General features: G+C 40.4%; 1 protein-coding gene across 1 annotated transcript in view; it reads left to right on the top strand.

Moving 5' to 3' along the window:
• Exoc4 (exocyst complex component 4) overlaps window positions 1-18450 on the top strand; it is a 725423-nt gene that overhangs the window by 588822 nt on the left and 118151 nt on the right. The window contains exon 13 of the mRNA XM_032906792.1: window positions 7240-7395. Within this exon, the coding sequence (XP_032762683.1) occupies window positions 7240-7395 (156 nt within the window). The remainder of the gene's footprint in view (window positions 1-7239; window positions 7396-18450) is intronic.

Here is an 18450-nt window from a genome sequence, read left to right as displayed (position 1 = left end):
TCACATCTTGTCTACTTTACAAGGCTAATGTCAGGATCAGATTAAATACATTGGATGCAAAAGTGCCTTGCAAACTGTAAAGGAGCACCTGCAGGTCAGTAGTGCTGCCACGTCTGTAAATACCACAGAGTTGAGAAGGTTGATTGTAGACTACTTTGGAACAGGTTCGAACATGAAAATCTGGAGTACCTATACTGCTGGGCACAAACAAGTATCAAATTCTATAGTGGTTAAAATATATAGTTATACAAAGTGAATAGGATTTCTGATAAAATACTAGTTCTGGTGATCTCTAATATTTTTACTCCAAGGAAGCTTAAAAAATCCATTTTGGAGAACAGAAATATTATCCAGGTGCTGCCAAATACGTCTTTATTCTAAAAGTCCTATTGTTACTCTGTAGGTACCGGGCATCTGAGGGATGCTGACAAGCATGAATGCATTCTAAGGAAGAATGATCAATAGGGAGAAGGGATGTGAAAGCATGGCTGAGTTGTTCAGTGTGGTTGTCGCCAGCTTCAAAACTCAGTTCCTCAATCACACCACCAGCCCTTCTAGCACTCAGTGCACAAGTGGCAGCAAGTACTGTCCTGAACAGTTTAAACATGACCTCAAGTCCTGTAGAACAGTACTGTAGAAGCCATGATGGAAGCAACTGAAGATAACAGGGAACAGAGAAGACTTTCTGGGGCCTGGAGCTCACTGTTCTATCAGGTTGAGAAGACTTGGTGTGTAATAAAGACTGCATTTGAATAGTAGAAGGACTGTTGTGAAGAAGTGACTATTTTGTTCCACTTTAGGCTTTGAGGAATTTGACTGTTGGCTTGAAGCTTTATTTTGACTGATATTGATATTATAGCAGGGAATAATCCTGAACTTCTGGTGTTGCTTTTGCTTCCTTGGTGCTGTGATAACAGGCAAGCGCTACGAGGCCTGGAGTTAGGTAGTGCTGCAGATGGAACCTAGGGTTTCCTGAAAACTAGGCAAGCATTCTTCCAACTGAGCTGTATCCCCAACCCCTTGAATAAGAAACTTTATAAAAATTATTTATTATCGAAAGAGAAAGAAAGGAAGGAAGGGAGGAAGGAAGGAAGGAAGGAAGGAAGGAAGGAAGGAAGGAAAGAAAGAAAGAAAGAAAGAAAGAAAGAAAGAAAGAAAGAAAGAAAGAAAGAAAGAAAGAAAGAAAGAAAGAAATCAGGCTGAGCAAGCCGTGGGGAGCAAGACAGTAAGCATCCCTCCATGGCGTCTGCATCACTCCTGCCTCAGGTTCCTGCCCTCACTCCTTTGGATACTTGCCTATTCTATGAAACTGTGAGTGAAATAAACCCTTCTCTCTCCAAGTTGCTTTTGGTCGTGGTGTTCCATCACAGCAATAATAACCTCAACTAAAACACGCCCACCTATAAAGGCCCACGTGGATTTCTGTCTTTTCCAAAGAATTGTGGCCCATCTTATTATCATTCTCTTCCTTCTTTTCATCTTTCTCTTCCCCATCTCCTTTTCTTTTTACAGTTAACTGTATTTATTCTTAGATACTTGGTATGTAGGGCACACTGATCACTCAACCTCCACCCTCCCCCATCCCTATCAACTCCCCCACACTTACTCCCAAAAATCCCTCTCTCACATTCATGTCTGTTGGTTTTGCTTGGTGACCCACTGAGTTTAACCAGGCTGTGTTACCATAGATTTGGAGCTGTCCACTGGAGGACCCCTGCCGATATCTGCTCTCCCAGAACCTATCAAATGCCAGTATTTTAGAACTGTTGTTTTGCTTCCCTCGCTATCACTATTACGTGTTTGTTAGGCATCACACACTAGTTTGGTCTGATGTACACTCAGACATTCCTAGTCTATAAACTGGACTCACGGCAGCTTGGCTTCCAGCTTTCGAAGTATCTGAAAGGTTCAGTCTGGGGAAGTAAGCATCATGCCCTAGCTGTCACAAAACAGTTGAATCCAATTATCCCCACCTGCCCCTGGTTGTTTACCCAGGGAAAGCCTCAGCACCCAGCTGTGTCTGGGGACTGTACACACTTGCACCTCCCAACTGTTCCAGGGAGGAAGCCAGTTGACATCAGCAGATGTTTTCTGAATGAAATCCACAGCCACGTCTTGAGGGTAGACTTTCTCATGGCAACCCATCACCTGTTTCAAGAGACACGCCTATTTTCCTCTTCCCTCTGGGAAGGGTACAAATAGTTAAACAGATGGCTCTGTCTGTTATCCATTGAGCTGTGAATTAATTGGTAGATTATGGTTCCGGGTGGAATGATTAACCCCATTCCTCCTACAGAATTATTTTGGGGAATGTTGGGATCCTTTTTTGAAGCTGTTTAGATATGTTGCCATTTGAATGAAAATTTTCCTCTAGGGTAATTATTTCCTACAGGAAGTCAGTATTTCAGATTAGTGTTTTTAAAACTGGTTTTTTTTTTGGCTTTATCTTTGTTCCAATATAAATTAATATACTATCTACTGAGAGCACTGTATATTAACATTTTGATTAATTACCAGTATCATTTCTTAATAAAATAACATCAAATAATAATATATTGTTGAGCTTTTTAAGCATAGCAGTGTTTTTAAGGGACCTAAGTAAATTGTCTGGGTACCTTTAACACAGTGAACACCTTAGCTAATATTTCTTTTGTTTCATGAAGTACTAAAATAGAATATTGTAGTCATACCCCCTCTGAAATGCATAGTACTGTCTCACAGGTATGGGCTCGATCACTTTCCTGAACCCTGGGACAGGCTAGCTTTGGCTCAGGATTTAAGAAGTGAGTTCAGCTTGAGCTTTCTAACTTACAAAGCAGCATTTGACCTGTAATGGTGCTCTAAAGGGACAAGAACCCTTCAGCCAAGGTTCCTTCTGATATGACACTGACATTTACTTTATATAACTTGCCAACATTACAAAGTATTATTCTTTAATTCTTTTAGAATCCATTTAAAGCAGCTAACTTTAGATGGCTTCTAGGACATAAAGTGACAAACTGGTGGGCAGGTGGTACCCACAGGCCATATTCTGCCAACCTCACTGTGAACAATGGGGTGCTAACTGCCTGGTAGGCAGACCTTATAAAATCTTTGTGTCTTCTCACCATGTGCTGTCATAGTCAGCAAACTCCTCCTAGAAAAACCAAACCTTGAGGAGGTTTTCCACACAATAGACCACTGAGGAGGACGGAATGCAGGGCCAGGCTTGTCAACAGTTGCTCCTGTTTCACTTGTTTTCTGTGGGAGGACTTTTCCTCTGTTGAGAGGAGAGACACAGACACAGAGAGAGGGAGAACAAAGGAGGGGAGGGAGGGTAAAAACAATACAAAACAAAACAAAGCAGCAATGAGGAGAGATATTTATTGCTTGGTTTGGATAACCTAAGAAATTTACAGATTGTATACTTCATGCTACTCCCTGACCCAAATTCTGATTTGTGTAGTCTTAGGTATGGCCTGTGCATCCAGTTTTTTATTTGGTTTGGTTTGGTTTGGTTTGGTTTGGTTTGGTTTGGTTTGGTTTGGTTTGGTTTGGTTTGGTTAGGTTTGATTTAAGAGCTCCCTTAAGTGATTCTAGTGTCCAGTAAAGGCCAAAAACTCTAGCATAGGCAGAGTTGGACACACACACACACACACACACACACACACACGCACACACACACACACAAACATAAATAGGAAAGAAGGAACCAAAGTAACCTTTGATGAGTAAAAACATACAAAGAGGATGTGGTAGATAAAAATGGGAGAAACAATACATTCCACTGAGAAGGAAGGAAGGAAGGAAGGAAGGAAGGAAGGAAGGAAGGAAGGAAAGGCGGGGAGGGAGGAAAGGACATGACTGCTCCTAGGTATGGTGGAGGAGAAAGATTATTATAGGTATGTGGGGAAGCACAACCAGAGGCAGAGACAGAACATCTGGGAGAGTCCAGAGTGGACATGACCAGTCTTAGCTGGGCCATGGTGCAGAGATCGGTGAGAGAAGAGACGAACAGGGAAACCAGGTGAAGCAGCCAGGAGGTCCAAAGGTACAAAGAGAGCCAGTAACCAAAATGGTTTGATTATATAGGGAAGACCAGCTCAGAATGCTGGGCTAGAGAAGTTTAGGGTTGGGATAGGAGTGCCAGCCAGGAGGACCCTGTAACAGGTAGGGACTGAGGGATGCAGGGAGAACCTAGGAACCAGTGTCTGCTTTGGTGTGTTAAATGGATACTTCAGCCATTTGTCCCAGGTTTGAAACCTAATACCCACTTTAAATCGCTAGACCTGTCCTTCTAGATGAAATATATGGCTAACTTCCACAGGAGAATGACCTGGAGTTGATGAAATAGGGACAAAAGAGCTGTTGCTGCGCAGGTGATGTTCACACACTGCTGTCTGGTTCTGTTCTACATGCAGGAGTCTTTAAAGAGTTCTGAGGAAAGGACTCTTTCCTCACTGTATCTTATTTACAGAGATGACTCTTCTCAGAACTCCAGGCAAGAAGCCCAGGTACCAAGTCACTGCCAAGTCCACACAAGAAATGATTAGGGTTTAAATGCCAATTAATGGCAGTGAATCTGGAAAGGGAATAACTATTCGGAAGATATTAAAAAGACAGAATTGACAGGATGTGGTCACTGTTGGTGATTAAGGAGACTGTATTCCCAGTTGAATTATAGGATGGCTAGAATAAGGGATGCCAGGTATCTAGTGGGAAGGAGAAAGGGAAATGACGGAATTCCTTTTGATTCATTTTACTTTGAAATGCTGGTGAAACTGTCCATTAAGAGCTCTCTAGTTAACCTTTCAAATATAAGAACAAGAGTGAGAATTGATGCTTCCCTGGAGATTTGAATGAAGGAGGAGTCATCAGTCTGGCCAGAAGACCAGATTGCCCAAGTGTGAAATGCACAGGCCTGTGGGACTCAGCCCAGAAGAGCCATCACATTGGCTCCCAAGTGGGTTCAGGTGACAAGAGTCGGACCAGGAGGATTGATGTAAAAAGGAAAAGCAGAAGTAGAAAAGAGAGGGGGATTTAAATATTACAAGCCTCAGAACAGTCAAAGAGCCTTAAGATTAAGACATGCAAATCAACATCACTGGAATGTTGGCTTGAGGACCAGTTGGCTTAAGACTAAGTGTTAACTACCTGTCAAAAATAGATTAAATAGATTTAGGAAGCCCTTTTCCTGCTCCTAACATATACAAAATGGGAGAGAAGTCTTCTTTAGCTTTAAAAAGACTTCTAATTGGTAATCAAACTCAAAAAGTCTTCTCCGGAGTCCCTGAATGAAGAAGTAATTAAAACCCCAGAAACAAGTAAAGACTGACACTGAAGGGACCAGAAAGGTGTCAGCACACAGGGAGAGGCAAAAAAGGAAGAGATGATAGCACTGTCTACAACAACAAAAGGTGAAGGCTTCTTCTGTAAGAACTTAATACAAGGGCGGGTTTCAGCCACGCGTGCAACCAGGAAACTCAGGCTCTCAGCGCGATCATTTGCTGGAACGTTTTTAAAGAGAACAGTAGAGCTTTAGATGATAGGAATTCTGGGACAAGGAAGAAAAATCATTTATGCATTATTTAGGAAACTAACAAACTAAGCAAATGCACTATGGTGAGAAATGTGTAAAATATAAAAGGAATAAGCAGGAATAATGTAGTATTCTCAAGAGTCTAAATGGAGGGGTAACTAGAAACGAATGAAGATGTATTTGAATAATACTCATATATATTATATATTTGGATACACCTGCTGAAGAGATCGTTTTAAGTGTGTGATGTGCCCTACGTGCTCTGTGAGACAGAGAGGATGGAGAAGTAAGCAATGGGGATCTATAAGACAAAGGTTTTAAATGACCCCCACAGAGACACATTTTCAGAGAGCCCAAGAACATTGAGGGCTTGCTGCAATGGGTGTTATAAATCTGAAGTGGTATCATACTGTAAGATTTGCAAGTATAAGATTATAAAAGCGGGATTGTAAGAAAATGCAAGGGAATAAAAAGAGAAGCAAGCCTAAGGGTTGCCCATGACACTCCTGTGAAAGAACAGGAAGAAGACGCTGCTGTCCTTAGGTTATATCTCAGACCAGTTTCTCTCAGACAACATTTGCTTGAAGCGAGCTAGAAAAATGCTAGCAATCACCCATATTTCTCCTCTTCTAGCTTTTGAAAAAAGAGCCAGGGCAGTATTATTGCAATATGAAACCATGGTACCTCGGGTCAGGCTGCAATGAGTAAAGATTTGTTGGCCTCATCGTTTCTTGTCTATGCTTATTGAACTGTCTGTTGAGTCAAGGCTCTTTCCTTATAGGTACCATTTATATTTATTTGAAAATGTATGGTTTAATTCTTAGCACCTGAATATAGCCTTGCCTGTGATGTGGGAAGCCTCCAGAGACTGGAGACTTGGTCATCATCAGAAGAAGGTCCACTTCATTAACATTCCATAAGTAAATGTCACTTCTGTTAGGAAGTACTGCTGATGAGAATTTTTAGACCCTTAAAATCAGCTATGGTGGCAGAAATGTTGGGTAGAAAGATGGGCTTTTTAATTAAGTTGAAATTGAACATTTAAGGTGACTTTTCAGGTACATTCTAGTAAGGGCAGCGTTAATAGTGAACCCATGGGCCCTATTAAAGGACTAGAAGCCTGTCAAGTCCAGGTCACCAGTCAAAGCCCAGTGGAGTTTGCTATCATTGACGGCTTTTCCTGCCTGACATTTGGGACACAGGCTTTCTTTATGATGGTGGTTAGCTTTGAATAGAGGAGTGTCCGTCGCACAAAAGCTACCTTCAAGAAGAACTAATGGTAGCGTAAATTGAGAAAGTTAGAGGACAGTCTGTAGTAACACTTATGGCATCCGTCAGCCACCACTGCTGCTCCATTCAAACAGCATTTTAAAAGTATTATTGCACTACTCTCTGTTGTTTAAACATTTCTTGAAAAGTCCAACCCAAACTCCTGCACATTTGTGTTCACTATAAGTTAGTAACAGTTATAAGATGGACGATCGATATAAGCTTAGGGTATAATGATAATATTGTGATAACATAATCAGCTCATATGTCCGACAAGTTGGAAACTGAGAGTAAAATCAGGGAGTGGCATTTCAGCCCTGTGACCTATGAATGGACACTGCTGCTCTGACATAGGAAGTGTTGTGAGAGATGACATAACATCTTATGCAGCAGGAGCTGAAACCACTCACTGTATATGACACTAACGTGCATTTCTTTGTGGCCGTTTTCAGAGGCATTGTCCAATCAGAAGAGAAACTTGTCATCAGTGCATCTTGGGCAAAAGATGATGATATCAGCAGACTCTTGAAATCACTGCCAAACTGGACTAACATGGCTCAGCCCAAACAGCTAAGGCCTAAGAGAGAGGAGGAGGAAGACTTCATAAGGTAAATGCCTACTTTCTAATGTATGCTAGACGTAGGGAGAAAACCCATATATTCAGCAAAGCCTTTCTTAAATGAAATGTTGAATCTAAAGATCAAAAGACAATTACTTGAACTTGAAAACTCCAACACACACACACCCTTCTCCTTTCCCATCCAAGTGTGCCTTGGGCTCAAAAGTCAGCAAGGAAGACTTGTGAATCCAATCTGAAGCATGGCCAAGTTGGGCTAATATGTCTCAGATTATACAGCTACAATACAGTCATTTGCTCACTCACGCATTCATTCATTCAGAAGAAAAGCTTTACTGACCCTGTCCTGACAAACTTAGAGTAAGATAAACTGCTCAGAATATGTCTACATCACAGCATTGCAAGCATGGTCTATGACTTCCACATTCGTTCACACAGACTACATTGTCCCCACTGTTTCCTGCTTGTTTTGACTCTTAACTTTATCACTCAGCATTTGACTTTGTACAATGTATTTAAGCCGTGGAATCTGATGAAGCTGCACTTTGTTTTTTTTTTACATCTGGCTTGCAACCATAAACTGTTTTCACTTATGTAACTCTAGACCTCTGTAAAATATATTTTATCACATCAGAATTAGGTTCATTCTTACTATCTTTTGTTTATGCAAGTGAAGAAGTAGATGGTATGATAAAATAAAAGCATTTTAAAAAAGAAAAGACCAAGAGGTAGTGAAGCCTAACTGAAATCCAGCACTCAGGAGATAGGGAAGAGTGCAGGAATTCATTACCTTTTAGTGCATAGTAAATTCCATGCTGGTCTGACCATATGACCCAGGGTCAGAAAGAAAAAGAGAGGGGAGGAAGGAGAAAGAGGAAGAAGAAAGAAAGACCAAAATTTAAGTTAGTGGCCATTGTCTTCTCTTTCAATTTATGATCCAACAAACAATAGGCTGGTGTCTGACAGAATGTAGATGGAAACTCTAGATAATGTGGTGGTTTGAATGTGCTCCATTTACTCGGGTATTTGAATACGTGGTCCCCAGTTGGTGGCCTTGTTTGGGGAGGTTTAGAAGGAAGGTGCAGCCTGGGAACAGGCTTTAAGAGCACATAGCATTGCCCCCTTTCAGTTCACCCTCTGCTTCATGTTTATGGTTTCCCACTACCCTTCCCTGCCATCATGAATTCTCCCTCTACAGCCATAGCCAACATAAACCAACATGTGTTGCTCGTGGTATTTTATCACAGAAAGTAACTCATACAGATAGTAAGTATTTACTGTTCATAAATGTAACTGTATTCACATCCTACATGTCTTATTTTCTCTGAAAGTAGATAAATTTTTCTTGATCTTAGCTCTTACAATTGAAAAACTGTAAGACACTAAGTGTTGGTGAGATATATGTACATTTCTATTTGGCATATGTTAGGACTTGAATTGCTGGGTAATAGTGTGTGCAAATTTCGATGGGTCACCTTATCAGTTTTCAAAAGTGTTCCTAAGGAGCTGTAAACAATGGCCCAACCATTGAGAACACAGACTGATCTTACACAGTACCTAAGTTTTGTTCCCGGCACCCACTACCTGTACCTCCAGGTCCAGAGGATTTGAAATCTTATTCTGGCCTCTACAGGTACCTAATCCACACATAGCCCCACACAAAATACACACATACACATAACTTAAAATGTCTTTTAAAATTTTTAAAAAAAGAAAGTGGGCCTAGAAGTTCCTTCCTCACAGTGGTCTCTCAGAGTTCCTGTTGGCCTGTGTGTCACGAAGGCTGGATATCTTCCATCTGTCCGTCAGCTGTTCCTTTATGTGTGCTGAGGTAATTTGATGGCATTTAGTATGCTTTTCTCTCAGATGATGCTGAGCAATTTCTTGTGCATTTTAATACATTTATTGGTCTTCATGCTTTTTTTTCAAATCTACTGCTAAATTTTAATTAGCCTGTGTGTGTGTGTGTGTGTGTGTGTGTGTGTGTGTGTGTGTGTGTGTGTGTGTAGGGTGGGTTTCCTAATGACTTGTAGGAATATACCAGGTTGTCATAGATAAACCAGTCTTCTCCCACTTGACAGGTTGCCTATTTACTCATTCAGCACGCTCTCTCACTGAAGAGATTGTCTATAATAATAAGTATAGTTTATTGTTTATTTTATGGGTAGGGCGTTTTGTGTAAGAACATTTCCTTACACAAAAGTCACAGAGGAATGTTCCTTGGAAACTTTGATGTAATGGTTCCTCTGCATCTTTAAAAATAAAATAAACTTAATTTTTATTTTTATTCTCCTGTAACCTAAACCTTCCTCAACTGAAATTGTATTCTCATGACTTTAGCATGAGATAACCGCAAGAGAGAATGAATGACTGAAGGATTGATTAGAGCTTAAGTAGAGATAATCAACTGACCTTAATACAGAAAACAAGCCTTAAGGTGCTACTCTTTTACAGAATTACTGTCCAATCATCATTTTACCACATTCTCAAGTGGTCTGAGTAAGCAAATTCCTTCTTATTACGCATATCAGTTAACTGTGTTACCAGCCGCGCAGTTGAAGTACAATTTCTAGATGTTAATTTCTTTTGCACCGATATTTTAGGTTACTTTAAATGGCAACTGTCTTCTCATGGTTTCTCAGCTTGTTTCTGCATAAGAACTTCATCGTAATCGTAATGCATGCTTGCAAGAAGATTGTTAGCCAGCTGGACTACTTACCTTCCGAAGCTCAGTGTAAAAGGAAACTTCTATTCCAGAAAAGAGAATGCTGCACCAGGAAAAGAGCGGCCCCCGCCCCTGGCCCCCGCCTCTGGCGGCACCTTTGATTTAGATTTAAGGATCTAGCTCTCTTTACTCTTGTTATGGTCATTCAGTCAGACTAGTCTTCATATTAAACTCAAAGGAAAATCCAATTGTACATATATTTCCTCATTTTTGTACCAATGAAATATATATGATTATGCCCATATAACTAGATCAAAATATCCATTCTCTAATGTACTCCAACGATCTACCATCAAACGGAGCCCATTCTGCACCATAGTTCAATTTTTCATCAATTTGGTCACAGTGTCTGCTTTGCTTTACTGGATTTCATGCCTGAAAGACTTGTCCATGGTTTTGCATGTGAACATAGTTTGACAAGCAGATTACATTAACCTTGTTATGAGAGAAAACATTTCCAGGTGTGTTTTATTTAGATGTGACTAGTTCTTTCCTTTTAACCTATCCCATTCTTTTTCTAGATTAGATGTTGAAACCATGTAAGTAGGAGAGACCCTTCACTGATACTCCAGCATACCAGAGTTGACAGAGGGCCAGATTTAGCACACTGAGTACCATATAGCACTGCATGAGCCAAAAAGATTGGAAAGTTACTCTCCTCCTATAATTAGTTTTTAAAGCTCAGAAGACTATTTGGTGAACAGATGAATATAGATTCCAGTGCCCTTTGCATTGAGTAAAGGCTATGCGCTCTTCATTATTAAATGAGGCCTTTTTCTATTCTTGTTTTTTAACTGAAAAAAAATGAGATGTATTATTTCCTGGTTCAGCTTTGAATAGACGGAGAAAAAAACTAGGTCAAGCTAGGGCTTTAATAGAGAGGGGGAAAAAAGCTAATACCCTTTTGTTCCCAAAAAGCTAAAAGCAGTCTCTCTAGCCCATTGTCTTTGTGCCTGTCATGGTGTGTGCGTGTGTGTGTGTGTGTGTGTGCGCGCGCGTGTGTGTACACATCCTTTGAAATAATAGCTGTCTATCCGCTGATTAAGAGTCTGCTTCTGGGTTAGTGTAATTAACAGGAGGAGGAGAGCGTTGAAGGAAGTAAAAGCGACAGAGCTGTTTTGCTGTCTAGGACTTAGGGAGATCAGCAGTGACCATAAGCAGATCCCCAAGACCTGCTATTCTTTTCACTCATGGCCCTTGTACTTTCCAGAAGTCATTCCCCTGAGCCAGCTCAGAAAGCTTTAGTGTGGCAGACCAGGCTCTGAGTAGTTCAAAGGATAAAGGTCAAACAATAAGTGTGAACCCTACAGATTAGTCTTGAATTATAGCGTCATTCTCTAGACCAATAATATAATGAAAACAGTTAGGATTGTCTGTGCCTGGCAGTATATGGCAACATCATGAGTCAACGTGTTTATCATTGCCACTCAAAATGAGGAAAGAGCCTTCTTCATAACACAGCCATCAAGTGACAGAGCTGGGCTTTAAACCTAGGGGGTCTGTCCCCCAGAGCCACCACACTGTGGTCATCCAGGCTTAAACTGGACCGAGAATGTACACTTTGGGACTTCTGATTTACTCCCTCATTTTCATTGATTATCATAATCTCAACTTATAGAGCTTTTTTTTTTTTTTGCAAATATCACAGACATGAATCATGACTGCTTTTTTATTGTTGTATCTTATTTAATATATTGCATTTTTGTGGGTTCTCTTTATTCCAGTAAGCAAGTTTTGAAACATTAGGTAGCCAGATGGGTCTGGAAGGAATGGTTTATTAAACCCAATACTATCTTTAAAACTTTTTCTTATATTTTCTTCTTAATATTCTGTCTGTTCAAAGCAAATAGAAATGGCCATTGTTGGTAAGGAAAGGAAGATGCAAAAAAGATAAAATGTAAAAACAAAAAGTAGGTAAACTGAATTGCTTCCTCTTGGGTAGAGGATAGTGTGGTTCTGAGTAGGAAGGAGAGGCTTGAGGAGAGCCACCGCTTTGTGTTTTTACTGACTTAGTTGTCGAGATGCTAACCTTCCATGCGTCTTCTGCAGGACCAGGTGACCGGCACATTCACTGTTAGCTTTTTTCTCTTTAATTGTGCTATAAATTTTGGAGGCAAGGTAATTAAACTGCAGGAAAATATTGTTTCGATGCTCAGTGGCTGACTATAATGATATCTAAGGTTTTATTCAGTCTGAGGGCCATACTATGGTTTAATTTAAAGAGACAAAACAAAAGCAGAGAGTCGAATGGCACTGTAGTCTGCCTTCTGTGGAATCCTCAAAGCACACAGTATATACTTAATAACTGTTAATGAACGAAAAGTCAGCTCGTCTTCAAATAAGCAGCCCACAGTGTAGAACTGGGGAATGCCACCAACCAGGAACTTGCTTTCCTCTGGAAGCTCACAGGCCTGGGCTCTAGTCCTCAGCACTGACTGCCATTAACTAGGCTGCTTCATTCTGTTTGGGTTTGGTTTTTCCTCTATTCTTTCTTAGCCCTAATAGGTTTCTTCATGAGGCTCAGGCTAGACAATTGCAAAAGAAGCAAAGCTAGAAATATATTCATATATAGAAATGATATGGATAAAGTAGAGCATTAACCATCTTCCGAGAAGTTGCACTTGAAATTTAAAAGGGCCCCAGCATAATGTAAGCAACAGCTATTGAAGGGTCTCTGTGAACTGTAGCTGCTGTGAAAATCTCTAATACATCTGAAGGGGCAAAGCGGTTATGCAGTGGGAAAGATTTGAGCTCGCTCTGACCAATCGTTCTGTAGAATGCACACACTTGTCTCACTATCTCTAGATGCTTAATCTGACTTTTAAAATGCAATTAGAGGAGGAAAGATGAATCAGACTCATGAATATATTAAGTAAGTGCAAGGGTAGAAAATGCTTTGTTAAATTTGTTTTATCCCTCAATTAAAAAAGATGAAGGTCATGGATAGATAGGGTGCACAGTCAAACAGGTCAGGGTGAAAAGCAGACTTAAGTCTCAAAATTAAACAGAAGAGACAGGTCATTACCCAGAAACTCAGCAACAAATGTCAGTGTTTGATGAATTCAGAGCTTTAGTCCTAAACTCCTGTTAGCAAAACACTGACAATACGTGAAAAGTAAAATAAAACCTCCCATATCACTTCTAAAATGTTAGCTTTTTTAGACAACTGTTGAGAATCGTAATCTCATTCATCTCATTTTTAAAAGCACTAATTATCTCATACTGTATGTTTGTCTAATTTCAGGGGAAATATTTAATAATTTCCATCTAGGTGTGAATTTAATACTATTTCTTTTTCTCTCGTTTGAAATCTTAATAACAGATTTTTAAAAGCTGACCTTCTGTTATAGTCTGTCTTGGTCATGGCTGGGAGTGGGATGCTTGTGATGGAGGCCAAGCAGGTGAGCCAGGCAAGGGTCGAGCAGCGAGCCTGCAGGGTGAGCTTCACTGCCAGGTGATGAAGGACTACTAACCACTTACCTCTCCTTGACTTTCACGACTAGTCCTTTAGGCTCACAGCCTGTCATGTTTCTTTACCCTCCTTGGCATGGCCTCCAGTCATCCCACTGTCCTTTCTCCCTCCTATGCCTTCCCAGCTCAGCTTTCTAGCTTCAATTCAGGTCCCAACACCCCTCCACGAGTATCTCCTCCACAAGTCCTCCCCTTCCCCTCCCCTCCCACCTGCCTCCCATTCTTACCCGGGCTAGAAGCTCAGGGTGTCACAGGTGTGAGCAGACATCACAAGTGTGAGTGGTGAGCAGACGGAACATCAGTGTCACAGGTGTGAGCAGTGAACAGCCATCACAGGTGTGAGCAGTGTATAGATTGTTCCTAGTGTGGTAAGTGGTATTGTCAAAGGAAAAGTGATGTAAACCCACAAATAAACAAAACTTTTGGTCCTGTGGTTCCGACCACTGCCTCCAGATAGTATATTGCCTCTACTAGTCTCGCCCACAGAAAATTCACAGAATTGAAGAAACTAAGTTTTGACTTTACCTTGCATGCACAGAATAACTGAACATGGTGGTGCACACTTGTGATTCCATCACTCAGGAGGCAAAGGCAGAAAAGTTGGCCACCTAGCAAGTTTGAGGCTAACAAGACACACATGAACCTCTGTCTTAAACAAAAAAAAAAAAAAAGAAGAAGAAGAAGAAGGAAAAGCAAACGCACACTTAAAAGATGCAAGGTATCAGACACTCAGATGAAGGCAACAGGAGGGCTGATGTGCAGTGGGGGCTGATGTGCAGTGGGGGCTGATGTGCAGTGTGGGGCTATCCTCGATAATACTCTACTGTCCCCAGGACAGTAACCTTATAATACAAGCATACATACCTTGCTAGAAGTATAGGTTATAGAGCTCTTAATTAGCTTTCAATTATGAGATAATAATGTGCTAAATCTCTTAAATGTAGTGCTAAATCTCTTAAATGTATAATAAAATTTTTGAAAAAATATTTACAAAAAGCCATGAAAGGTCCAATTCAGTATTATTTATGTGTATTTCCATGTGTAGTTTATAAAACTAGAGTATGCCTTACAGAAGAAAGCACCCTCATGTATCATGACTGTTTTGACAAATTTTAGCACAACTTATTACTCTTTGGCACTGCTTAGGGCTCTAGTTTCGTGTGCATAGCACATTTTTTGTAAAGATTCATCCCTTTATTTTATGCATCAAAGGATCTTTTTTATAAAGTCACCTCAATTTATAAAAAACGGATTGGTTCTTTGATGATTCCTATATTCCACCGAAATCTCCAGTTGAACACTTTTACAAAAACCAGAAACAACCTAGAGTAGGTTTCGGAACCATCCAGATCAAATCAGAATTCAACACTTTCCAACCAGAGTCCCTAGTGTGATCATTGCTCTTTGCGTTGTTGGCTGAGTGACACACATTAAACTGGCTACACCACAGTTGTGAGAGAAAGGCATATTGAAGACTCAGATTTCTGTCAGGCAATGGCTTCTGGAGAGTGGGAAGTAGAGGAATTGTCCAGGGTGCAGTACAGAGAGCTGCTGACATAACCATTTCCACTGCACTTGGACATTTTTCAATGGGAAATTTGGCCAGGTGGCCCGCTTTGGTAATCCCAGCACTTGATGTAGAGGGCTGCCATGAATGTAAAACCAGCATTATCTGCATAGCCTATTCCTTGCCAGCCAGGGTTACAGAATGAGACACTGTGTCAAAAGATAAAATTGGAAATTAACCAGAAAATTTAAAAGTAACTCTTTATTGCATAGATTGTTAGTAATATAGGCCAAAGAACAAAAGTTGCACTGCTGGGGAAGAAAATAGCAGCTTAAAATAAAACTAATTACAGAGAACTTTTACAGAATTCCTTGCATAGAAATTCTACAGGGATGAGTCAAATAGGAATAAGGATTTTTAACCTAATGCATCTCCCATAATAATACACTTGAACTTATCAAACAGTTACCTACCTTGACCTGTGATTAAGATCTTAGCCTCTAATTGGAAACCAACTCTTTGAACTCAGTGTTTTGCTGCCAATTCACTCCATAAAAGATGCTGCTTTTTGTGTCCTCTGGATAGTGAGTCCACATGGTGGCAAGGCTGCCCTTAGCACAGTGGTATCTGGACCTTTACCCCAGAGCTTAGGAACCCTGGCCTTTTTTTCTCTAGAAAAATTCAGTTGTATACAATAGTTTCTCTGTGCTCATGTCCAGTGACAACACAACACACAAATCATCCTGCCATGCAGAAAGAAAACCTGAGGGAAGAAAATATGCATGCATGTCATCATGGATTGAACCTGTCAAAGCATTTCCCACAGTTACCATGACAGTATCATTGTGGGGGGCAGGTTGTTATATCTTGGTCTGAAAGGAGAAGGGTAGAAACTGTGTGCAAGAATTCTGTTTATGTTAGTATTGTTGAGATTTTTAACTTAGGACATTAACTTCTCACCATATATACAAATTATACCTAGTATAAAAGCTTCATTTCCAGAAGTTCAGCACTCTGGTTAGGAATGTAGATCTCTGACAAGGGATTCCTCCAGGGAGCATGAGACTGCTGTGCCTGGGAGCTCTTTGGGATGAGGTAGAGAAGACACTTGAAAACCATAGCAGTTGTCTTCCGTGTCTTACCTCTTAGGTGTTCCCCTGACCTTCAGCTTTGTTGTTGTTGTTGTTGTTGTTGTTGTTGTTGTTGTTGCTCTTTGACAACCAAACCAAATATCAATGAGAAACCCTTATGAAAACAATCTCTGTCCCTGAGCACAGCTAGGAAAGGTTCTCCTCCTCTCAGGTCCATGTAGTTAGACTTCATATATCACATAATTCAGAATAATATCCCCCTCTTCAGCCTTACTAATCTCATCTGTAACTGTCTTTGTCCTAGTTTGCTTTTTTTGTGTTCGTTTGTTTGTTGGCCAACACCATGACCAAAAGCAATTTGGATGAAAGGATCTATTTTATTGTATACCATGGAGGATAAATCCATCACTGAGGGAAGTCAGGGCAGAAACTGAAGCAGACAGGAACCTGGATGCAGGAACTAAAGCAGAGGCCATGGGTGGACATAGTCTCTGAAGTTAAGACAGAACATCTTTGAATGGCCATTATTCATTCATACATATAGTCTACTTCACTGGTTCTCAACCTTTCCAATACAGAGTCCCTTTAATACCCTTCTTCATGGTAGTGGCTGTCAACCATAAAGTTATTTTTGTAGCTATGTTATAACTGTTGCTACTGTTATAAATCATAATGTAAATATCTGGTTTTTCTGATGGTCTTAGGCAACCCCTGTGAATTGGTGTCATTTAACACCCAAAGAGATCACAACCCATAGGCTGAGAACCATTGGTCTATAATCATACTTCCCTACTCATCCTCCAAAACCTGTCACCTCTATCGTTTTAAATCCATGATGTAGTCAAGATCTATACATTTAGTTTCCAATAATCTGTGACAGTCTCATCAGCTCCTACTGTATTTGCAGTGGATTACTTGGATGCCAATCCAGGCCAGAGGGTCTATTTTTCTAACAGTTGCTTTGCAACAGTCTCCTACATGAACAGTTCAGATGATGGTTTAGGCTTCCTACTGTGTCACCACACCTAAAGCCCAGCTGTGTAACAGCTATTAGGTTAAGGTGATGACTGGCAGGTCTCACCTTACTTCCAATGGTTATTAATGATACGAATTATATGAGACCCTAAGACTAGGTTTTTCTCTTTCCTAGCAAACATTCACCAGTAGTTTCTACAGCCATTGATAAATTTTGTGTGAAACATCACTGAGATTGTTCTGTAAAAGACATGCTCTCTTCTGCCCTTCCCTCCCCCCTCATATACTTCCTGTGCTGTAGGCATGAATTCTTTTCAATTCATTACCTTGTATCCTCGTTTATGTTTTTACTGAAATACAGACAGTGAAATGCAGCTAATTTTAGTGTTCACTTTGATGAGTTTTAACAAATTCTCTCTCTCTCTCTCTCTCTCTCACACACACACACACACACACACACACACACACACACACACACACACACACACACACACACAAGACCTATACTCCAACAAGTATGTAAAACTCATCCGTTACTCCAAGAAAGGTTCTTTGCTCCTCTCCACATTGGAAACATCCACAGTCCTGATACCTTCACCATATATTAGTTTTACCTAATTAGATTAGTTTCTACGATTTCATGTTAATAGACTCATACACACTTTTATTTGTCTTTTGTTTCACTCCTCTTACCAGCTTGAACTTCTTCCATATCATTTTTCTCAGAACACAATCCAGTTATGGAGTCATATATGGAGAATTCTGAAAGCTTGTGAGAATACTCCAAGAAAACAAGACCGTCTTTTGACCTCAGATTCTTAAAAACATGGAATTGTTCTTGGAAAGTGTTTCCATGCTCCTCCCAGGTAGAGCAGATAGGAATTTACTTCAGGTAGTGCTTTCTGTTGTTACTCAGTTATGCCTGTTATGGGAAACATGTTTTTGCCATATGTGGTTTGTCCTTTTGACTGTATACTGCATTAACTCATGAGAACTCGACTCGTGTGACCTTTCTTAACCCTCAGAGTATGAATTGTCTGAGGCTGTGAAGCTGGCTATTGCATGGCACTTAGTTGTCCTCAGGTATCACTCTGCTTCATTCTCCCAGGTTTCCCTGCCTCAAGAGTAGTAAGAGCTTTTCTCATCGGCGCTTTATATCGATAGTCGACTTGTATTCTGGTGCATGGGAAGACTATAGTTTTTCCCACAGACTTCTATTAACAAGCATTTGATTGTATCCAGTCCCTTATAACTAAAATTCTATTAATGATGCTGTGTTGCTCATTAATTCTTATAAAAATCTTTCACTATTCATAT

The sequence above is a fragment of the Rattus rattus genome, chromosome 6 (genome assembly GCF_011064425.1).
Source record: "Rattus rattus isolate New Zealand chromosome 6, Rrattus_CSIRO_v1, whole genome shotgun sequence".
In the NCBI taxonomy this organism is placed as follows: Eukaryota; Metazoa; Chordata; class Mammalia; order Rodentia; family Muridae; genus Rattus; species Rattus rattus.
The sequence above is the reverse complement of the archived record's forward strand: the minus strand, read 5'-3'. Positions and strand labels throughout refer to the sequence as shown.